We start from the raw sequence: 20,022 nt of genomic DNA, 5'->3' as shown, positions 1-20,022 counted from the left end.
GGAGGGAGATTAATATTTTGAGAGAAAAAGTTGCAAATTTACTAGATTAAAGTGGCAAATCTGTGCGAAAAAAGTTGCAGATTTACGAGAAAAAAGTGGGGGAAAAGCAACTTTTTCTTGCAGATTCACCACTTTAAATCTCATAAATCTGCACTTTATTTTACTTTAATCTCGTAAACTTTTTTCTTTATCCTCCAATATTCTCTAGGGTTGAAATTTGGAATTTGCAAGTATTTCAATGAGCCCTATTAAGGGTTAATGGTGTTTGTTGTCTCGTTATAGTTGCCCTACTTTATGAATGAGCTGACTCTGGCAGACCTGGACATGGGGACTTGTCTACCTCAAGTCCTCAGCACCTCCCCGCCTACTCTGGACCGCAGAGGTACAGTTGTGTGTATTAATACTCATTCATGTTGCATGTTGATGTGTTGATTAATACTCTGTATTCTGTACACGTTCTTGCTTATGCAACCTTTGGACAGATTGGGATGAAATTCGGAACAGATTTGTGCAGAGCCACATGAGGTTGACATCTGCAGCTTTGATTGAAATTTCTCAACCACTTTTTAATGGATTACCCTGAAATTTATCTACAGGATAAACTTTAATAGCTTTTTCATATAGCACCTATATATGCATTCAGGTGATCATATTTAACCCTTTTGCGACCCTTTAAAAAACTCCCTCTTGTTACTTTAATGGGTGTGTTTTTAATAGTTATGGCTTTGTCATATTTGTATGTATTTGGAATCTAGCATACTTTTTAAAAGTACACTGAAATACAGCTTTAAATGAACTTAAATAAATGTATACCCCTTGTAGTATATACTTCGATATACTTCTCATAATAGTAAGTGCAATCAAAGTAAACTATGTATTTTGCTTACACAGTTTATTTTTGACTTATTACAGAAGCTGAGGTTCTACTTTAAAAAAAACACAGCCTCAGATTTGTACCTCAGCCAAAATGTAATCAAACATGAAAATTAAAAAGCCCCAATGTCCCTCAGGATGCCTGAATTGTAACTCAAAATATCATTGAATCAAAGTAAATCCCCACAGAGCCTTTAAGTTAACTGTTGGGTTAGTAAAAAGAATACCTAAAATCACAAAATCATTATAAAGAGACCAAAAAACAACAAAAATAGGGACAAAATAGCTGCAAATATCTATAAAGACACCACAAAACAACTTTAAAAAGGGACAAAACAACTACAAAAACATACAAAATTACCACAAAGTGACACAAATTCAGGAAATAGTTGTAGTGACGACTTTCTTTCTCCACTGTGTAAGTGGAGGAGTTCACCCAACAGTCACCCAGATTTCTCCCTTAGACTCCGACCTGCAGCCGGATTAGACCATGATCTCATTTGTTTCATTATAGAGTTTGTCTCACCGCTCCTAAAAGCTTTCCATTGTCTCTTGCTTTAGAGATTAGCAATCCTCTTGGCCTTGACTAAGCTTCACTGACAATAACAAGCCCCAGTTATCCTCCGTTGGTCTGGTGTCGCTCCTGCAACAAAAAATAAAAAATAACTTGTTCCCAGAAGAATTTCCATCTAAATAAAATGCTTTAATTTAGCGAGAAACAGTTTTGTTAAGTGAACAAAATGTAAATATGTTGGGTCAACATGATGTATTTGCATTACTGTTACTTAATTACCAGGGTCAGTCCAACTAGATTTGTAAGGGTAATTATAACGTACTAACATAATTTTCTTGGGCCATTTAAACTTGTATGATATTATTAAGAGACTTTATTGAATAGGGTAGTTACAACTACTTTTTAAAATAATGAAGTACATGAATTAATTGTGCTGAGCCAACAAAACAAAGCTAGGTTGAAGTGGTTTAGCCTAAAAGATTACCTTTATCATATGAAAACGATCATAATAGTAATTATCCATCCATCCATCCATTTTCCTCCGCTTATCTGGGGCCGGTTCGCGGGGGCAGCAGGTTAAGCAGGGCATTCAGGAAATAAATAATTTCTAAATAGAGTATTATATTCAGCAATTTAATTAGGTTGTTTTAACATAAAGTATTCTAGTAAATTGTTGCATTTTATACTAAAACTACATGTTTTAAACCAGAAAACATCATTTTATTGAGTAGAAGCTACATGTTAGACTAAGGAGAAGGTAACAGACACACAGTTTGCTTGTTTTGAGTGTATCTCTGCCTGACCTTTATCCCTCAGGTCTGTGGCTGGAGCTGGAGGTGGTGTACACAGGCTGCCTCCAGATGACCCTGGAGACCAAGATGAACCTGTGTAAACTGGGTAGAGATGGAGAGGACGAGGCTCACAGCGTTCTGGAGACCCAGCATGTTGGGTGAGCCTCATGTCCTTTAAGATTTTAAGATAAAGAGACAGCACGGGGGGTGGATGTGAGAATACCTGTGGAGGAAGAAGTCTTCTAACCTCTGGTGTGTTTGTTTTCCAGCTCTAAGCCCAGACTCTGCATACTGGCTGATAGTGATGAAGAGTCATCCAGCGCAGGCTCGTCTGATGAAGAGGAAGTCCCCCCGTCTGAGCCGCAGGGGTCTCCAGGAGAGAAGAGCCCAGTGGTAGCAGCCGAAGGGTAAATTAACACATTAAATATACTGGTACAAGTACATTCAAGTGGGCAACTTATAATTTTCGGTAACGCTTTATATTAAGGACCTTGTAATAACCATTAATTAACAAGTAATATTTTTTCATTTTGACTTACTGGATCAAAATTTTGAACACAGAAACACACAAGAAAAAATACAAAAAACACACAAAAAACCCCATAAAAAAACACAATAAAAATGCAAAAAAACCACAAAAACACACAGAAAACACACAAAAAATTACAAAAAAAAAACACAAAAACACACAGAAAACCTTAAACACAAAAGATTGCATTAAAAATGCATTGAAATGCTGAATGCACACTGCAAAATAAAAAAAAATCTCTTCAAAAACTTCAGTAAAATCATGTTAGACTTGGTCGAGGTAGTTTTAACCTTTGCTGAAAAAGAGTTGATGCAATAATGGGACATGGAAACTTCTAGAAAAGCCAAAACTTTAGAGGGAAGCTCTTTTGTGTGCACTTTCGTGGACTCCAGAGGGTTAAACAGCTGATAGAAAGAGCTGATGTGGTAATTAGGACATGCCCAGGAGTGGAAATGATTCGTCCCAGTCCTCATTTTTAATTCACTGCTTCTGTGCCCTCGTCTCTAATCCCTCCTCCAGGCACACTGGTGGCAGTACGAGTAGGAAGATCTTGAGATTTGTGGACAAGATCGCCAAATCCAAGTACTTCCAGAAAGCCACGGAGAACGAGTACATCAGGAAGAAGATCGCCGAGGTGTCCAACATGCCTCTGATGCTCAGCGTCGAGGTCCTGGAGCTCTCAGGGACTCTGGCCGTCAACATCCCTCCTCCCCCTACTGACCGGATATGGTATGGTATATCTGGCATATTATAATGATAATAACAATTATAATATCTCTATTTATATAGCACCTTTTAACTGGAGTCTCTGGCTATTTTTGTCAATTTTTTAATCCCTTTCATGTCTTTTTGTGTCTTTGTAAGTCATTTTGTCTCTTTTTTGGTCTTTTTCTGTCTTTTTTGTGTCTTTTTTGGTCATTTTGTGTCTGTTGTTGTGTCTTTTTTAGTTATTTTGTGTCCTCTGTGTTTCTTTGGTCATTCTGTCTTCTCATTTTGTGTCTTTTTTTAGTTATTTTGTGTCTTTTTTTGTCATTTTGTGTCTTTTTTTGTAATTTTCTGTCTTTTTTTGGTCATTTTCTGTCTTTTTTTAGTCATTTTCTGTCTTTTTTTGGTCATTTTCTGTCTTTTTTTAGTCCTTTAGTCCAACATAAAATGTGATAAACGGTAAACGTTGCAGATGTGAACAAAGGTGTCAAATCTAACATATAAGAGGGTTCCATCCAGTTCTATCATTTTATACTAAATCTATTTGAGCTTGTCTCCAGTTTTACTTGGTATATCATCATCAAACTGAAACTGGCCTCATGGAGTTTACAGCCAGAACTTTAGAGGTAAATTTACAGTAGGGCTCCTAACGTATTCCAGGTCGGAGGGTAACAACATGGGTTTGATTTTGGAGATGGAGCGTAAGTAGTAAAATCAGGACTGGACAACTTCTCTGATGTGTGGGTCAAAAAGTAAGGCTTCAGTCGAATGTGACTCCCAGATTTTTGGTGGAGGACTTTATATACAATGAATTCAATTGAAGTTTGTTCAAGTTTGTGTCTTTCTCACACGGTCTTTGTGGCTGGTTGTGTCCTCTCAGGTACAGCTTCCGGGTGACTCCCAGGTTAGACCTTCATGTGCGACCCACGCTGGGGGAGAGGGAGGTCACCTTCACACATGTCACTGAGTGGATCGAGAAAAAACTACAGTGTGAATTTCAGGTCAGTCCATCATGGAAACCTAACGATAAAATGAGCTAGAAAGCTTCTAAAAAAAATTTGAGTGTGCTTGACTCTGGGCCAGGACTCTCTCCCATACATTATTAGGTTACAATTTGAACTGTTAGTGTGTGTGTGTGTGTGTGTGTGTGTGTGTGTGTGTGTGTGTCTCTCTGTTTGTGAGAGAGAAGGATAAAATTTCCGACATTCAAACTGTATTATTGACAGTCATTGTTACTATTCCGAGAGTTCAATAAAACAAAATTATTTCTAGAGTGGTATCTGCATTCTCAAGCACAGTTTCCAAATGTATTTTTTGACAATTTTTTCTCCTCCTCTGCACTCTAGCTATGATGTCATCCATTCTAGCATCTCCATAGGCTAACATTGGGGGGATTTTTTGGCGTGTTTTTGCAAAATAATTTGAAAAACGTTTGTCAAAACCCTTAGAAAAGTCATAGCACACTTGTCATGGCCGAGCTGGTCAATTTGATATCTTTTTAGTGTACATGAGAACTCTGGGAGTAGTCGACCGAAAAAAAAACATGTAAGAAACACAAGAATAAAATCTAGGATTAAACCCGATGGATAGTATATAGTGTGCTCTTTCAAGCACACTCAATAATTCAGACAACAGTGAGGCCTACCTTTTAACCCTTAATAGGACACTCATTGAAATACTTGCAAATTCCAAATTTCAACCCTAGAGAATATTGGAGAATATTACATACTGTCAGAATGTGGAAAAAAAAACAAAAAAAACATACGGACCCGGAGGGGGGTAATATTTTGAGAACAAAATTTATGAGATTAAAGTGGCAAATCTACAAGAAAAAAATGTGCAGATTTGTGAGATTAAAGTGGTGAATCTGCAAGAAAAAAGTTGCTTTTTTTCCCACTTTTTTCTCGCCACTTTAAATCTCTTAAATCTACAACTTTTTTTCTTGTAGATTTGCCACTTTAATCTAGTAAATTTGCAATTTGTATTTGTATTTTTATTCATATTTGGCCCTAATACGCCGTCATAGTCAAGTTCTCCTGGTACAAGTCACTGAAGAATATCTCTGTTTGTACGACTGTTTCTTGCATATGTTTTTTCCTAAATCTTTCATTTTTACATTGGAGGTCCAGGTCAATAAAGTTAATATTATTATATTATTATCATACTGATTAGTAGTCTGATCTTTGCTGATTAGCTGGAAGAAATCCATGTGGTTCTACGACCAAACAGAGAGACATGGGGACCTCATTGATATCCACTGAAGTTACCAAATACAGTTCTTCGCCCTATAAAGGGTTAATTATTGCCCCAATTGTTAAATGTTTTTGTCCTTTTGTCCCTCATCAGAAAGTGCTCGTAATGCCCAATATGGACGACCTGTACCTTCCCCTGATGACGTCAGGCCTGGACAACCCGCCTCCGTCCCACCAGTCCTCGTTCCACTCCTCGTCCCATCAGTCCTCCATGGAGTCCCAGGAGTACCTGTCGGAGTAGCGGCCCCCCGGTGAGGCCCCAGACGGGATTATGTCGATGCAATAAAGCAGCCGTCGCCGTCCGTCTCTAATGGATTGCGAGGCTGCTGCAGCTGGGCACCGGCTTGGTGATAATCCTGAGGGTGTCGGTTGGAACCAGTGCAGGATAAAACGCCTCCTGAAGGCCCGCTGAGCACAGCAGGGACCTCGGGGCTGTGAGGACGGTGCTAGAGTGCCCCCTACTGGGAGGATGAATGAACTGCGAGAACACATTAAACACCAAAAAGGGAACTTTTTTTATTGTTATTATTATTTGATGCCAACACTGATAGAAAGATGCAAAAACTGGATGTATTTACACATCAAAACAAGATTGTTGTTGGCAAGCACTGATGAAAGAAAGCAGAATAAACAAACCATCCATCTGTTGATCCACAGATCTGTTATGTTATATGTTGTAGTCAGGTGCAAATATGGTTTAACCCTAAAAAAAATCTAACAAAAGATTTCTCAGTGGTTTACAGTACACTCTAAAAAAGGATTCAGGAGGTTAGTTAGTATGACTTAAAAACATGAGATATATATATATATATATATATATATATATATCCCCTTAACGCCTGCTGTCGCAAATATGCGACAAACCGTTTGACTCAGTCAACCAGCCGAGATAGCGTCTGCATTCCCCCAATGCCGGTTAGTGCATATTCGTGCATATTTATATAAGTAAACGAGGGTGAATAGATAAAACATTGTTTTTTCACTGTTATATTACTGTGTTATTGTTATCCTATTACTGACCATTATGCCTGTTGTCGCAAATTTGCAACATACCAAAATTTATTAATTTATTTTTTGTGCAAAAGTGAAATTAATAATCTCAACATTATTTACCATCTACTTAAAGGCAAAAACACACATAAAACATTTTTTTATATACAGCTATATAAATTCAGGCGTTAAGGGGTTAAATATATATACTCCAAAGTCTTTTTTTCTCAAACAAAAGCCACATGTCCAGGCATCCCGACTCATAGCCACGGTATTATAATTTATTGTGATAAACAAAACCGTTTGTAAATCTGTCAAGATTAAACTTTTAGTATGTTATTAAGAACATCTAATACTACAAATAACAGCTGAGAAACCTTTTGTTACAATTTTTTTAGGGTTAGATGTTTTGTTTTTTCCATATTCACACCCGCCTATTGTGAAAAACCAGGAGATCATAATGATAATGATGATGATGATGATGATGAATATGTTCAATCAAGCTGCCATGGTGCATGTTATTTCTAATCAGTATTCATGTACTCATGGATTTGTCACTGAATAAAAAACTGTTCAAAACTTGACGTTAAATCTTGCTTTACACTGCAAAAAACATGAAGCTTACCAAGTATTTTCTTCTTAAAGATGTGCCGGGTGCATTTCTCTGTGGATTGAACATTGCAATAATTTTAATAGTATTTACAGTCGCCCAAAGTTGGAATAAATATTTTTTTTATCTCTTTCCATGAAATATTATGACAATGTGATTTATTCTTGACAGATAAAGTGTAGATCTTCTCAAAAATTAATGAATCAATCTTTTCCAAACATATCACAATGAAAATGAAACTACAATTAGCAGAAGATTGTGTCTGAAAACAAAATTATTCCAACTTTATGGGCGACCGTGTATATAGACCTGCTTCATAATACATTTTTAAAAAGGCATTGAAATCTAACAATATAGTAGAGACCAAGGTTATAATAGTTTTGGATTTTTCATCAGTTTTAGTTTTAATTTTGTTGTGATTTTTTGTTTTCAAATTAGTTAGTTTTAGTAAGTTTTTATTTTTTGGAAAATGCTTAGTTTTAGTTTAGTTTTTATAATTTTTTTGTTTTTTTTTGTAATGGGGTATTTGTTGGGTGCCAGATTCAAAAAAGTCACAATAAATGTTTCCTTTATTTCCTTTGTCTGATCCATCTCAGCCCCAATAAGGTTATTAAGTCATAAAACCAGATAGATGAAATAGATTTCATATCAACCAAAAAGGTTTACGGATGAAAAAAGTTGACAAAGACGAAAACGAAGGACATTGTCACTGTAATTTTAGTTAGTTTTGTAACCACAAAATACAGTTTCAGTTAGTTATGGATTTTTTAAAAAACTCTCATTTTTATTTTTATTTCAGTAAATGAAAATGTTTTTTTAATTCTTTAAATCTTTTCGTTATTTCATTAGTTTTCGTTCACTATAATAACCTTAGACTGGTAGAGACTGCAGTTAAAACACATTCACATCACTGATGTATCTTCACTGATAATTTCCACACGTTGGTGTATTTGAAACTCAGTTTTTATTGAATGACAGTTGAGATAAGAGAAGTTCTTCAGGCCTCCTCTGTCAGCGGCTCCACCACGGCTTTCACGGCGTCTTTCTTCAGCGGCCCCTGCAGGTGAACCAGAGTTTAGAGTTAAAACACTGCAGAAAGACTCAGCAGTGATTATAGAAACACTGGAGGACTTCCCAGTAATCAGGGGCCAGATTCACAAAGCATTCTTAAGAAGAAAATATGTCTTAAGTGAGAAGAAAATAAAAAGAAGAAAATATTTCTTAAGTGCCACTTTTTTCTTAACTTTGCTCTTAAAGGAACACTCCACCGTTTTTTCATATTAAAACATGTTATTCGGGTAAGTAAGACGAGTTGATACAGACCTCTTGCGTCTCAATGCGTGCACTCAATCGCCCTGGCGCGCGGCGCCACTTGGCTAGCACTTAGCTTAGCCCAGTTCATTCATTAGGATCCAAACAGATGGACAGTTAGAAGCGACCAAACTCCTCCACGTTTTCCCTATTTAAATACAGCTACACGAGTAGTTAAACGACCAAGTATGGCGACACAAAATAAAACGTTGCACTTTTCTAAGCGGAAAAATAGGAGAACTATAATGTATGGCGGAATAGCACTTGGGAGCACTTCGACTCGGCGCAGTAATATCATCACTCCTGAGGGGAGAAGATTTTTCAGGAGTGATGATATTACTGCGCCGAGTCGAAGTGCTCCCAAGTGCTATTCCGCCATACATTATAGTTCTCCTTTTTATCCGCTTAGAAAAGCGCCACGTTTTATTTTGTGTCGCCATACTTGGTCGTTTAACTACTCGTGTAGCTGTATTTAAATAGGGAAAACGTGGAGGAGTTTGGTCGCTTCTAACTGTCCATCTGTTTGGATCCTAATGAATGAACTGGGCTAAGCTAAGTGCTAGCCAAGTGGCGCCGCGCGCAAGGGCGATTGAGTGCACGCATTGAGACGCAAGAGGTCTGTATCAACTCGTCTTACTTGACCGAATAACATGTTTTAATATGAAAAAACGGTGGAGTGTTCCTTTAAGAAGAAAATATGTCTTAAGTGAGAAGAAAATAAAAAGAAGAAAATATTTCTTAAATGCCACTTTTTTCTTAACTTTGCTCTTAAGACAAAAGTTAAGAAGATTTGGTATTCATGAAGAAATTCTTATCTTTTCTTTATTTTTTTCTTAATTTTCTTCATAAGTTTTTCCTAAGATAAAAGTTGAGAACAAGTGAGATTCTTGAAAACAAAGTTCTTAAGATTTCTTCTCATATTTCTTCACAACTTTAAGAGAAGCCCTCAGCAGTCTGAAAACAGCTACAGAGAAAAGGTCAGTCTTGATATGAATTTACTTGAACACATTTGTATGATATTCATTTGATTTTTTTAATATTTAGTTCAGCCCTAGACAATGTGGTAACACATTTTGCTCCTTGAAGTTGGTCAGAGTAGTTTTTTGTGTGAATTTATCACATAAAGCTTATTTTGGCAGTTGACATATAATTGAAATGTCCTTATATGACAGTTTATATATTTTAATTTTCCCATAATTTCCTCCAAAGTAACACAAAAAAATGCATTTTTCCATAAGATAAATAGTAGGGAGCTGGGGTTTTGGTGGAGATTAGAATCTTGGATATGACAAAGATTAGCAACAAAATTGATTTCTGAAAAAAACATTGATGTGTAGTGATTTAATAGCAGTTTTAGTGTGTGTGGCCTTTTTTTGGCTACGAGGGACACGAGAGGGTAGTAAATGCACCAAAAAAAAGTTCCTGCAAAAATTCATGCCTCAAGCTGTAACTCAGCCAAAATGATTAATAAATGGGGAAAAAAAAGAGGAGAAAAATGTACAAAAATTCCTGAGGAGGGCACAAGAACTAGTGATCTTAAGTAAAAAATCTAAGACTGCCTAAGGTAGAAAACTAAGAAGTTCCTAAGACATACGACAATTCTTAAGAAAAAAATGGTGAAAAGCATTTAAGAACATTCTTAGGAACGTTTTTTTTTTTTTTCTTAGGGATTTTCTAAGGTGTTATCTTAGGAACACTTTTGTGAATCCGGCCCCAGATTTGTGTTTGCACCAAACTTTTCTCCCTCTCACCATGAAGGATCTCTTCTCCTGGGCGGTCTGGAAACGGCCGTGACCAAATTTGGACGTGGTGTCGATGAACTTGAGCTCGATGGTTTCCTTGGACTTGCGAGACGTGTGAACGAGCAAAGACTAGAGCAGGAGGAAAATCAGAAAGAGTTAACAGGAAGCTTATTTCTTACTTTGAGAGCAAATTGAATTGAATTGAATTGAATTGAATTGAATTGAATTGAATTGAATTGAATACATGTGAACAAAAAAGAAGAAGATTTCTTGAATTTAGATTGTTAAATCTAGAAATAAGCATGTTGAACAAGTTAAAATAAGAAATTAAATCTTAAAAGAAGATAAATTATCTAACACTTCTAAATCTAAGTATTTTTTTTTATCTTGGTAAGAACCAAATAATTTGCAGTGCACTGATTGATTTTTCCTTGACTGCACAATTAAAATGCATGATTTAGTAAAATAAAAAGATTCTGAGATGTCTTATCAAAAGAACTAATGGACTTGGACCGCCCCCCAAAAGAACATGATTTAAGGAAACGGAGATATCTGTTTGTACAAATGAACTCTTCAATTCTTCAAAAAACTTTGTGTACCTTTCTGAGGGTGAGGACACGTTTGGTAGCTCCGACCACGCAGCCCTTCAGCATGAGGAAGTCATTGTTCACTTCACCGTAGTGGGGGAAGCCTCCCTACAGGGAAGATGAGGAGAAATGAGGAGAAAAATCACTTCACTTTCTATTCCATGAAGCCTTTTAGTGCAAAATAACACATGAAGGGTAAGAGTTGTTTGTTGCATGTTTCATACAAATTGGTAGAAAATATTATCCTGCAGCAGTCACACATTATAGATACAGGATTCTTAGAAAAGTGAGAGTACCATGGGTGTGATGGTCTTCTGGCTGGTGTCGTAGTTAGTGGAGGCGTTGTTCCGGATCACCTTTCCATCCTGGATGTGAACACCTTGACCAACACGGTAGACCTGAGGACACGAGAGGACATATTACACAATACAGGTACATCTCAACAAAATTGAATATCATGAAAAAGTTCAGTATTTTTTGTCATTCATTTCAGAAAATATTTCAAGCCTGTTTTTCTTGAAATTTTGAATTTTTTGATCATAAATTTGATATTTTTTTCTCGTAAATTTGTATTTTTTGCATGAATTTTTTAGATTTTCTTTATCATAAATTTGTATTTTTTGTCCTAAATTTTTGTTAAATTTTGGGGTTTTTTCTTGTAAATTTATGATTTTTTTCTCTTAAATTTGTGATTTTTTTTTCTTTTTTTGTCATAAATTTGAGATTTTTTTTCTCACATATTTGTGGTTTTTTTTGTCATAAATTTGAGATTTTTTCTCTTAAACTTGTGATTTTTTCCCTTAAACTTGTGATTTTTTCTCAATAAATTTGTCTTTTTCTCATGAATTTAAGTTTTTTTTAAATCATAATTTTGTATTTTTTTCTCTTAAATTTGAAAATTTGAATATTACATAAGATCAATTTTTAAAAAAGTATATTTTAAACACTAATGTCAGGCTTCTGAAAAATCTCAAATTTTATTATAAAAACACAAATTTAAGAGAAAAAAATACAAAATTTATGAGAAAAAGACAAATTTACAAGGAAAAAATCACAATGTATGTGAGAAAAAAAATCACAAATTCAAGAGGAAAAACTCATAAATTTACAAGAAAAAAATCAAATATTTAAGACAGATTCATGATTTAAAAAAATCTAAAAATTCATGAGAAAAATACAAATTTACGAGAAAAAAAATCTCAAATGTAAGAGAAAAAAATCAAATTTACAAGAAAAAAATCACAAATTTACAAGAAAAACAGGCTTGAAATATTTCACTCTATGTGTAATGAATCTATATAATGATTGACAAAAAATATTGAACTTTTTCACAATATTCAATTTTTTTTTTAGATGTACTCTTATTGTATTCTTAAAGGGAAAATTTGGATTTTGCACCCTAACTGTCCCTTTAATTGGATAGTTAAAGGTTATTCTTATTCCTTAAAAGCTTGTTTCCATAACAACAGATGTATATAAAGTCTTGTGGACTGTTTTTTCTCCAGCTAACCTTCTTGTTGAGCTCAGTGCGGTGGTGGTAACCCTTCTGACCGGCTCGTGCGATGGTGAAGGAGACGCGGGCCGGATGCCACGCTCCGATACACGCCACCTTCCTCAGACCTTTGTGGGTTTTCCTCGGAAGCTTCTTGGTCTTCCAGCGGCTCGTCACACCTACCAGCACAAAGAGAAGAACCAGTGAGTCTACAGTCATGGAAACAATTATTAGACCATCGTTTTCTTCAATTTCTTCTTCATTTTAGAGCCTGGTACAAATAAAGGTTCATTTGTTTGGATAAATATAACGATAACAACAAAAATAGCTCATAAGAGTTTAATTTAAGAGCTGATATCTAGACATTTAACATGTTTTTTTTAAATAAAGAGATGTGAAAAAAAGACACCAAACAATGACCAAAAAAAGACACAAAACAACCAAAATAAGATGTAAAATGACAAAAAAGACACAAAAGTGCCAAAAAAGAGGTGAAATGACCAAAAAATACCAAAATAAAATGTAAAATGACCAAAAAAAGACACAAAACAACCAAAATAAGATGTAAAATGACAAAAAAAGACACAAAAGTGCCAAAAAAGAGGTGAAATGACCAAAAAATACCAAAATAAAATGTAAAATGACCAAAAAAAGACACAAAACAACCAAAATAAGATGTAAAATGACAAAAAAAGACACAAAAGTGCCAAAAAAGAGGTGAAATGACCAAAAAATACCAAAATAAAATGTAAAATGACCAAAAAAAGACACAAAACAACCAAAATAAGATGTAAAATGACAAAAAAAAAGCTAGAAAATGAACGGGAAAAAATTAAATATTAGACCATTGTTTTCTTCAATTTCTTGTTCATTTTAATGCCTGGTACAACTAAAGGTACATTTGTTTGGATAATTATAATGATAACAACAAAAACAGCTGATAAGAGTTTGATTTAAGAGCTGATATCTAGACATTTAACATGTTTTTTTTTAAATAAAGAGATGTGAAAAAAAAGACATCAAATGATCAAGAAAAGTTGTAAAATGACCAAAAAAAGACACAAAACAACCAAAATAAGATGTAAAATGACAAAAAAGACACAAAAGTGCCAAAAAAGAAGTGAAATGACCAAAAAATACCAAAATAAGAAGACAAAATGACCAAAAAAAGGCACAAAACAACCAAAATAAGATGTAAAATGACCAAAAAAAGACACAAAATTGCCAAAAAAGAAGTGAAATGACCAAAAAAGATGAAAAAAGCTAGAAAATGAACGGAAAAAAATTAAATATTAGACCCTTGTTTTCTTCAATTTCTTGTTCATTTTAATGCCTGGTACAACTAAAGGTACATTTGTTTGGATAAATATAATGATAACAATAAAAATAGGTGATAAGAGTTTAATTTAAGAGCTGATATCTAGACATTAAACATGGTTTTCTTGGTAATTACCAAAAGAATTATCAAGAAAAGAATTATCAGGAAAATCTCTAGATATCAGCTCTTAAATTAAACTCTTCTCAGCTATTTGTTTGACATTTGTGCTGTTATCATTATATTTGTCCAAACAAATGTAATTTTATGCCAGATTTTTGTCATTTTGTGTATTTTTCTGTCATTTTATGCCAGATATTTGTCATTTTGTGTATTTTTCTGTCATTTTATGCCTGTTTTTTGTCATTTTTTGTCGGTTTTGGTCATTTTATGCCTGTTTTTTCTTGTTCTGTGTCTCCTTGTGGTCATTTCTTGTCTTTTTTTAATCTCTTCTCGATCATTTTGTGTCTCTTTGTAGTATTTATGTGTCTATTTTCTGTCTGTTTATGGTCATTTTATGCCTGTTTTTTGTCATTTTGTGTCTGTTTTGGTCATTTTATGCCAGATTTTTGTCATTTTGTGTATTTTTCTGTCATTTTGTGTATTTTTCTGTTGATTTATGCCAGATTTTTGTCATTTTGTGTATTTTTCTGTTGATTTATGCCAGATTTTTGTCATTTTGTGTATTTTTCTGTCATTTTATACCTGTATTTTTGTCATTTTGTGTCCGTTTTGGTCATTTTATGCCAGATTTTTTGTCATTTTGTGTATTTTTCTGTCATTTTGTGTATTTTTCTGTTGATTTATGCCAGATTTTTGTCATTTTGTGTAATTTTCTGTCATTTTATACCTGTGTATTTGTCATTTTGTGTCTCTTTTGGTCATTTTATGAAATTGAAGCAAACAATGGTCTAATAATTTCTTCTATGACTGTACATCCGATCAGGAGACATGTATTTTCCCAGTCACAAAGAGACAGAAGACGTGTGGGACCTTTGAAGCCGCGGCCCCGGGTGACTCCGATGACGTCGATCATCTCGTCCTGGTAGAAGACGGAGGAGACGGGCACGGCCTGCTCCAGACGCTCCTTGGCCCAGTCCACCTTATCAGAGATGCTTCCTCCGTTCAGCTGCACCTCCAGGACGTGGGCCTTCTTCTGCAGGATGGGCAGCAGCCGCATCTGGAAACAGAGAAACATGTCAACTGGAAGGACGTGTAATATTTAGCAAAGGATCATGTTTGAGCTCTTGTCAGGGTGGTTACAGCAGCCCTGAAGCCCATTCTGATCTGATTCCCACTTCTGAAGCTGGAACCTGCACAGAAAAAGGTCCCAGCAGAGTATACTAAATATAATGATTTCACATGAAACTAGAAAATCAAAGGAATCTATAAAGCCCAAGTTACTATGTTAGGATATCATGTCGGAAAATTGTTTTATACCTGTTTTTTTTTTTTTTTCTTTTTCATTTTGTGTCTGTTTTGGTCATTTTATGACTGCTTTTTGTCATTTTGTGTATTTTACAAATACAAATTCTACAAACCTAATACAAACAGTGTGAAGGTCTAAAAGATCAGCATTGTTGTGTCTCTAAAACTGGATTGTGCTGATAACATGCAGTTTAAGGCAAAAACTAATGTTTTGAACCTTTATTCGCCATAAAAGGCTTCAATAAACAAATAATTCATTCATGAAGTCATTTTAATTAGATATTTTTGACCAGAACAACTTGTCACACAGTGCTCAGCTGCATCTCAAATTAGTCTTCAGGTTCTCAGCTTTCAGAAGATGTCAACCTCTTCTATGACATTTATTGTTGACCTGCTATCTCCCCCTAAACATCCACTGCCCACAACCACCAAAAAGCTCTTTCAACAGTAAGAGATTAAGAGTGGACATCTTGGCTCTTCTTCATAATTTTCCTGCCAGCGTGAAGGTTTCCCCGAGGCGTAGTCTGGCTGAGCAGCAGGTCCTGGTCCTGCCCTGAGAATTATTTTTAAACTGTTACTTGAAACAGGACCCTGCAGCGCTCCCCTCGGACAGACAGTCACAGTCAGAGCTGTTTGGCTCTGATGGCAGCAGGAGAATTTGGGATATGGCAGCTTTTCTTTCCGTTGCATGTGGGCAGGAGCAGGGCGGGGACACCAGATAAAGGGCCCCTGGGAACCAGCACCTCTCTTTTTTGTCATTTTATGTCTGTTTTGGTCATCTTATGCCAGATTTTTGCCATTTTGTGTATTTTTTGGTCATTTTATGCCAGATTTTTGTCATTTTGTATATTTTTCTGTCATTTTTTTGTCTGTTTTGGTCATTTTTGTGCAAGACGCACAAACTTCATAGTGGTTTTATTGTTTTTTGTTGTTGTTGTTTTGCCTCTATTTGTAGTCCTTAAATGTCTTTTAATGTTTTTTTGTTTCTTCTTGGTCATTTTATGCCAGATTTTTGCGTATTTTTCTATCATTTTATACCTGTTTTTGTCATTTTGTGTCAATTTTTTTGGTCATTTTGTGTCTATTTTTTGACATTTTATGTCTGTTTTGGCCATTTTGTGCCTGTTTTTTCTTGTTCTGTGTCTCCTTGTGGTCATTTCTTGTCTTTTTTTTTATCTCTTTGTGGTCATTTTGCATATCTTCTTTGTCGGTTTTTGCAGGCTTTTTATTAGCTCCAATTAAAACTTGTTTGTGTCAATAATAGAAGTTCTGAGCAACAAACCTAAAACAAACAGTGTGACGGTCTAAAAGTTCAGCATAGTTGTGTCTCTAAAAGTGGACTGTGCTTTGAGTTGAGCTGTAAACCAGCTGGCCTACCTGAGTGTGAACAAGAACCCTGATGACTGAACAGTATTTCTTCATCTGGTTGAAATCCTTGTCCAGCTGTTTCTTCCCCGTCTCATCCGTCCACTTCTTACTGTACTTGGTGAACGCCTTCTTCTTGCTCTTGTGCCTGAAACACAGAAAAGTCTGATTCAGGTAGAAGAAACTACAGCGTCAGCAAACTCTGTGGTCATTTTATTGCTCCTGCATGGGAATAAAACGTCACCACGCACTAGGGGTGTGCCATATCGTATCGTTCACGATAATATCAATATATTTTTTTTATGGTTAAAAAAAATTAATATCATGATATTGGCAACGTTCCTACTTCTTGATGTAGTGGTTAAAGTTGTTTTAATCACAAAAAGCGACTTACTCCCTGTCGCTAAACACATGCGGCTTTCAAAATAAGAGCACAGTGTGTTAAGAGAATCCACCACAGAATTTACAACAAGACTGTCAAAATAAGATGCCTTAAATAAAACATACAATAACCTTTATTCTCCTTTACAATATTTAATTAAAATATGCTCCTGGAACCCCTAAATGGTTATTTTTATGAGTTGCTCATACTCAAGAGTCAAGAGTAAATTTTTTTTATTTGGCAACTGTTGAGATTTGCACTTCACACTACATTTTAGATTTTCATTTATTTATACTATATATTTATATGTCTTTTTAGGTATCTCCTAATATCTTCAAGAACATCGTCATCGCAAAAAATGCCTGCAATATCGTGATATTCCTTTAGGGCCATATCGCCCAGCCCTACCACGCACCAGTTTTTATAAAATCTTCTCTTGCACTCGTCACTGAGATGCTCAGCAAAGATGGTTTTCAAGGGACGTAAGCCACGGATGGTGTGAATGTATCCCACCACCCCCATCACGATGACTGGAGGAGTCTCAATGATGGTCACCGCCTCCACGACTTCTCGCTTTGCTTGCTCTGTGGGGAAAAAATGGGAAATATTCATCATCTGCTGAGATATTTTAACTGTTAGTATTCAGCAAAGCTCAATCAAGCATTTTAACTACAGGCAAAAACATAGTCTGTGTCTGTTTTTTGGTCATTTTATGCCTATTTTTTTTTCATTTTGGGTCTGTTTTGGTCATTTTATGCCAGATTTTTGTCATTTTGTGTATTTTTCTTTTATTTGATGCCTGTTTTTTGTCATTGTGTGTCTGTTTTAGTCATTTTATGCCTATTTTTTTTTCATTTTGTGTTTTTTTCTGTCATTTTATGCCTGTTTTTGGGCCATTTTGTGTCTATTTTGGTCATTTTATGCCTATTTTTTTTTTCATTTTGTGTTTTTTTCTGTCATTTTATGCCTGTTTTTGGGCCATTTTGTGTCTGTTTTGGTCATTTTATGCCAGATGTTTGTCATTTTGTGTATTTTTCTGTCGTTTTATGCCTGTTTATTATCATTTTGTGTCTCTTTTGGTGATTTTATGCCAGATTTTTGTCATTTTGTGTATTTTTCTGTCATTTTATGCCTGTTTTTTTGTCATTTTGTGTCTGTTTTGATCATTTTATGCCAGCTTTTTGTCATTTTGTGTATTTTTCTGTCATGTTTCTTGCTAGATTTAACAATCTTAATTTAAGAAATCTTGTCAAGTGAAATTATCTGTCCTTGCAGCAAGATCATTTCCCTCAGATTTACTGTTTTATCTTGTTTTTAGACACACCTTTTTTGCAGTGTGGGGAGGTTTTATTATGAAATGCATTTGTTCTTTTTTTCCACACTTGATCCTATAGAGCCATTATCCACTCAAACAAACAGCAAACATTACTCAGAGTTAATGTTTTTTGCTGCAGAAGGTCCAGAGGTACGTACTGAGGCCGGTGCGGTGCATGTCCCTCAGCGTGTGAGTCATGCCAGCCTTGTATCCTGGGAATGCGGTGAGGTGGACCGGTTTACTGGGGTCGTCTTTGGGCCACGTGCGCACCTTCCCTCTGTGCTTCTTGCTGCGCTTGTGGGGCAGGAAGCCCATGTGTCCATGGCGAGGTGCATGGAACTTGCGATGAGACTGAAAAGGTCATAAAGCACAAAGAGTCACTACTGATTAATGTGAAACTCACATAACCCCACAGGGATTTAATACAGATTCATTGTAAAGCCTGTCATTTTGTGTCTGTTTTGGTCGTTCTATGCCTATTTTTCGTCATTTTGTGTGTTTTTCTGTCATTTTATGCCTGTTTTTTTTGTCATTTTATGCCTGATTTTTGTCATTTTGTGTATTTTTCTGTCGTTTTATGACAATGATTTTTACAATAATACCACCAGAGCTACAGTCATAGTTTAAGAAGAGACACAGAGTCACTCTTTGCCTGTATTCAGTATAGTGAAAATATAATAATACTCCTCTCTAGTCTAATTTCCAGAAATTCTTCACATATTAAAGAAAGACTGACATTATTTTACAGTGTAGAGGTTTAAAAATTACATAAGGAAAGTGACATAAGGAAATATCTGTCTTAAATCCTTTAATCCTCAGGAGTTTTTGCTTTTCTGTCCAGGCCATGTGTTTCTCCTTTCTACATCTGTTTTTTTATGCCTAATAAAGCGTGATTAAGAAATCCAGCAGCAGCTGAATAATAAATAAAACTTGATGGGAAGCCATAAAAACAAGTCGCCATTTCAGTATTCCACGTGGTCTCCTCACAGGCAGCCATTACAAGATTACTTCTTCTCAATATGCTTCTTCTTCTCTTCATAAAAACACACGGCCAAACAAATTGATAAACCACACACACATGCACTAATATAGAAGACAAAAAAAACTGCTAAAACTGTAAATAAATGTGTCATTTATAGAAGAAAAGAAGCAGAAAACACGAGGAGCACTGACCATGTCTGCACAGCGTCCAGTGGAGGAATAGAAAGAGAGAGATGGAAGGGTCATACATAAGATGATACAGGGTGTAAGGGCTCTAATTTGGTGTTTGGCCCGGCTGAGGAGCCGTATTCGCTTTCAAACAAGGCAGTCTCTGCCAAGTTGTGACAGGAGATAGGAGGAGGGGCGAGGGTTAACTCAGGTCTGAGGTTCAGTGGGCAGGAACCACATGACCAAGAAAGGAGACAGAAAAGAAGAACTTTTATTGTCAGGAAGCCAAAATCCACCTGCTCCAAGTTAATACAGACACAAACAGTCCTTTTCTCTTCATTTAACCCTCTATGGTGCGCATTATGAAGCCAGTTAGGAAAAAAAAGGTTTGGAGTGTTTTTCTTTTTCTCCGTAAAATAGACTAAATAAACATAATCTGAAGAAATTTTATAATTTTTTTTTTTTTTGAACAGCTCCAATTGCTGTTTCACGGAGGGTGGAACGCCCATTTTTGTCTGCCCATGGTACCAACCAGGCTATATAATACAACTGTCTGTCTATATAATTATTAACTTACAAGTCGATTCGCAAAGAAGCAGCTGGAGACCACTAACAAACAATGAAAGTGCAAACTGCGCAAAAAATGTGCTTAACTGTGTTAAGCTAGCGTTG

General features: G+C 35.6%; 2 protein-coding genes across 2 annotated transcripts in view; one reads left to right on the top strand and one right to left on the bottom strand.

Moving 5' to 3' along the window:
- LOC131983887 (testis-expressed protein 2-like) overlaps positions 1-6,473 on the top strand; it is a 35,707-nt gene extending 29,234 nt beyond the window's left edge. Inside the window, exons 7-12 of the mRNA XM_059348714.1 lie at positions 283-382; positions 2,204-2,336; positions 2,448-2,585; positions 3,227-3,436; positions 4,293-4,413; positions 5,759-6,473. Coding sequence (XP_059204697.1) covers positions 283-382; positions 2,204-2,336; positions 2,448-2,585; positions 3,227-3,436; positions 4,293-4,413; positions 5,759-5,905 — 849 coding nt within the window. The 3' untranslated portion in view covers positions 5,906-6,473. The remainder of the gene's footprint in view (positions 1-282; positions 383-2,203; positions 2,337-2,447; positions 2,586-3,226; positions 3,437-4,292; positions 4,414-5,758) is intronic.
- A 1,735-nt stretch (positions 6,474-8,208) lies between these two features.
- On the bottom strand, positions 8,209-19,428 carry LOC131983888 (large ribosomal subunit protein uL3-like). Its single transcript, XM_059348715.1, has 10 exons — positions 19,375-19,428; positions 18,360-18,552; positions 17,302-17,470; positions 16,517-16,652; positions 14,705-14,891; positions 12,415-12,575; positions 11,201-11,302; positions 10,917-11,012; positions 10,327-10,446; positions 8,209-8,321 (listed from the first exon to the last, which is right to left on the bottom strand). The coding sequence occupies exons 1-10, from the start codon at positions 19,426-19,428 to the stop codon at positions 8,262-8,264; spliced, it is 1,278 nt and encodes a 425-aa protein (XP_059204698.1). The 3' UTR covers positions 8,209-8,261.
- Between the last annotated feature and the right edge of the window lie 594 nt (positions 19,429-20,022).

Source organism: Centropristis striata, chromosome 13, assembly GCF_030273125.1.
Source record: "Centropristis striata isolate RG_2023a ecotype Rhode Island chromosome 13, C.striata_1.0, whole genome shotgun sequence".
Taxonomy (NCBI): domain Eukaryota; kingdom Metazoa; phylum Chordata; class Actinopteri; order Perciformes; family Serranidae; genus Centropristis; species Centropristis striata.
This window is presented reverse-complemented; position numbering and strand designations above follow the sequence as displayed.